This window comes from Wolffia australiana, chromosome 13 (assembly GCF_029677425.1).
Source record: "Wolffia australiana isolate 7733 chromosome 13, ASM2967742v1".
Taxonomy (NCBI): domain Eukaryota; kingdom Viridiplantae; phylum Streptophyta; class Magnoliopsida; order Alismatales; family Araceae; genus Wolffia; species Wolffia australiana.
In genome coordinates, this window is record NC_135847.1 from 12,759,143 (window position 1) to 12,762,771 (window position 3,629).

The 3,629-nt window shown below is 38.9% G+C and overlaps 1 protein-coding gene across 1 annotated transcript; it reads left to right on the forward strand.

Moving 5' to 3' along the window:
- The first annotated feature begins 1,514 nt into the window (after window positions 1–1,514).
- LOC144711251 (uncharacterized) lies at window positions 1,515–3,035 on the forward strand. The gene is made up of 2 exons (XM_078585197.1): window positions 1,515–2,214; window positions 2,758–3,035. Exons 1-2 carry the CDS (start codon window positions 1,606–1,608, stop codon window positions 2,878–2,880), a joined length of 732 nt encoding a protein of 243 aa, XP_078441323.1. The 5' UTR covers window positions 1,515–1,605; the 3' UTR covers window positions 2,881–3,035.
- Window positions 3,036–3,629: the final 594 nt, after the last annotated feature.

Below are 3,629 nucleotides of genomic sequence, written 5' to 3' on the forward strand. Positions count from 1 at the left end.
GATACATTCTTTTCAAGAATGTACTTATGTCACACTCATAAGAGAGGTGGGTAAGTCAGTCAAGTCAGGTCACATGTGAAAATCTGGCACGGCAACATGAAACTATAAATAACTGAAGCGGGACATGTGGGGGCATTCCTTTTTATTCAGGCAAGGCGTCACCTGATTGGGCAGCTTCGGCTGAAGACTGGAACCAGGAGGCATTTGCAACCAAAGGAGGAGGAAGGACTATTGCGTAAAAACTCTAATATCTATTCCTCATACAAAAAGTCTAATCTCTTCAACCTTTCATAAATCTCCTCAACCTTTCAGGAAAGGGGTCACCAGATTGGGCAGCTTGAATACTAGAACTAGGAGGCACTTGCAACCAAAGGAGGAGGAAGGACTATTGTGTAAAGACTCTGAATCTCTATTCCTCATACGAAAAGTCTAATTTATTCAACCTTTCATGTTCTGAAAGGAAATTGTAGATCTAGATATATTTTTTTTAAATGCACTTGACAATTGTGGATCTTGATATCCATTTTCATCAAATTTTCTTGAATTGCCAATGCGGGAAATTGTGTTCAAGCAAGTGTTATTACAGGAATTTAAATTCCAAGCCAATACTAACAATGGTATCAGCCTATTCATCCAAAGGCTCTTCAAGGTTACCTTTTTTAATTGCCAACAAAATACAGTGCTAGGTACAACTGATCTAGGGGTCGTGCTCGTAGGCCGATCCTACCGTGCCCCAGAAACAACCAAGGGGGGTGATATATATATATATATATATAAAGATTTAGCATCCGCAAGAGTTTATTAGCGTGGAGAGACATGCATATCCCAATTACACATGGACCCCCTCTCCCACCCCCATGAAACAAAGCAAAGAAATACACTAGTGAGACATCGGCAAGTCGATGGGGATTCATTAGTTGTCAGTAGCTGGTTCTTGTCCTCCTCCAAGCCTGCAACAACACCCGTGCGAGAAATCTTTAGGGCTTCTTCACATATGCATATAACAAATTTTATCTCTCCATTTTTATAAAAAATATTATATGTACATACAAATAACAATTGTGGTTGAGAGCCATACACTAGTCATTGAAGTTGTTTGGTAGGCGGGGCCCACCAATTGTATAATATTTAAAAACATTCATATGTTTTTTAAACAATAAAAAATAACCGCAATTGTTTCAAATCTCCACCTCGTAATTTTCCTTCAAAATCTCCATTGATAATTAATAAAACAAATTTTATCTCTCCATTTTGATAAAAAAGATTACATATACATACAAATAACAATTGTGGTTGAGAGCCATACACTAGTTGTTGAAGTTGTTCGTTTTGCGGGACCCACCAAATGCATAATATTTAAAGCATTCATATATTTTGCCACCAAATGCATAATATTTAAAACAATCATATATTTTTTAAACAATAAAAATTAGCCACAATTGTTTCAAATCTCCACCTCGTAATTTTCCTTGAAAATCTCCAATTTTTTATTAATAAAACCAGATTCCACCACAGATTCTCTCTCTCTTTCTCTCTCTTCTCGTCGGAAAAATCCCCAATTCAGTTCTTCGAAACCTTCTTCCAGAATCGATCAAATCTCTCGCCATGGAAGAAATCGTTGGAATTGATGGCTGGGAAGTGCTTCACGCTGCAGGATCTGCCCCTGTCGTCTCCGATCCTTCTTCTGCGGCTTCGATTGATGGTTTATTCGGGATAGAAGGCGAATCTTCTGGCGCGATCAAGCCTGATTACTTCTCTCTCGATCCTGATCGCAGGTACAGCAAGCGCGCTCCTTCTGAAGGCGAAGATAGTCTTGCTGGCTCCGATAACCCTAGCTGGGTTGATCCCGAGCTGGAATCTAGATTTTTGGAAGGATTCCAGGAGGCGATCGACGGCGGGGGAGAGCAGATTTGGGATTTCGATGGGGTCGTTGATGGAGACGGGGAGTCCGCTGTTCTTGGCGCTGCTGATAGTTCTGAATTCGTGGAAGAAGCGAACCCCAGGGATGGAAATTTGGGGTTTGGGGAGAAATCGGGGGCTCGATGGTGGAAGCTTCCGATTGATCTCTTGAAGTTCTTTGTGTTGAGGATCAGACCTTCTTGGACAATCTCCTTCGCTGCGGCTCTGGTAGGCCTTGTTCTTCTGAAGAAAAGATTAAACCAAAAGAAGCCCAATTCCAGAGGCGTGCCCATCAACCTCAGGCTCGAAGACAAGGTGACAATTTCTTCAATCAAAGAAAAAGATTTCAACGCTTGAACCGGTTTAAATTATTTCCATTCGATTTAAAATCAAAAGAAAAACAAATCTCGAGGTTTTGTGTATTGAATTTCTTGAAAATCTAACGCTGTATTCTTCCCAATAAGATCAAGAGGGCAGATTTTCTTCAGATTCTTTGCGTGATTTCTGTCTCAGCTTTCTTAGAATTCTCATATTATCTAAACTTCACTCCAATTAGAAACTCCTCAAACTCTTAACTTTGATTAAGAATTAAAAGAATCTGATCTTGGGGGTTTGGCTATGTAATTTCTTCAAAATCTAACGCTATATCGTTCCGAACGAGAGAAGAGGGCAGATTTTCTCTAGATTTTTTGCTTGGTTTCTGTCTCAGCTTTCATAGAATTCTCTTACTCCCTTCTCTTCACCCCATTTAAAAACTACTCAAACTCTTTAAAGTTGATTTAGAATCAAAAGAAAATTCTGATTTTGGGGTTCTGGGTGTTGATTTCTTCAAAATCTGACGTTAAATCCTATCTGCAGAAGAGCTCTGTGTTCTTGGGCCGGGCAGCGCGCCTCAATGAAGTGGTTAAAAAGGTGCCCATGATTAGATCAACGTTCCCTGCGATGGGAGTGACCCCATTTCCTGTGGTGGCCTGGAGATAAGTGAATTATACAAAGCTTTGTTTCTCTATCTTCAGTTGATAGTAAATTCTGTGATATTCTCTTATAGTGATGCTTGGCTTGTAGATTTCCGTCTAAACTTGGATGTATTGTATTATTGTGTAATGACTGCATTGATCATACATCAATATTCTACAGTGTGTGCTTGTGATGGAGGGAGAGAAAGAAGGGTAATGACTGGATTATAGAAATTGAATCAGATAATAAAAAATTGAGTTAAAAATGTTGTGGGTTGATTCTCAACAGTCTGAGATAAAAGTGGCATGATTGGAGTTGATTATAGTATGAAATTAATAAAGATAATGAGTATTTTTAATTAAATAGACGTGCATTACAATTAAGCTATGCAATGTTTTTGTATTTTAAGTGACGTAAAGGCTATCTGGTAAACATTTTTTCCTTTGCTGCTTTTTTTTGGGCATTGCATGTTTGTTTAGGTTCATGACCTCAGCTGGGTTCTGCTCCAAACAAGATACCTGAAATAGATGTTGTGACTGATGTTACTATATCAGTCTAGGATGGTGGAGACCCCATCATGCCTCAGAAATAGAGATCTAAGGTTATGGTGGAGGGGCGCTACGAGGAAATGCAACCTATCATCATTAAACCTTGTGGTTTTTAATGTCATTGCCTTATGGATCTTCTTTTCCCGTATAATCATAAGATGAAAATGTGAAATTTAATAATTTTATCGATGTTTTCTTCCATCTTACTTGGTTCCCATGATTTAA

Coding starts and splice junctions, on each gene's coding strand:
- LOC144711251 (XM_078585197.1), top strand. CDS start 1,606: ATGGAAGAAATCGTTGGAATTGATGGCTGGGAAGTGCTTCACGCTGCA. Junction 2,215..2,757: donor ACCTCAGGCTCGAAGACAAG/GTGACAATTTCT, acceptor TCCTATCTGCAG/AAGAGCTCTGTGTTCTTGGG.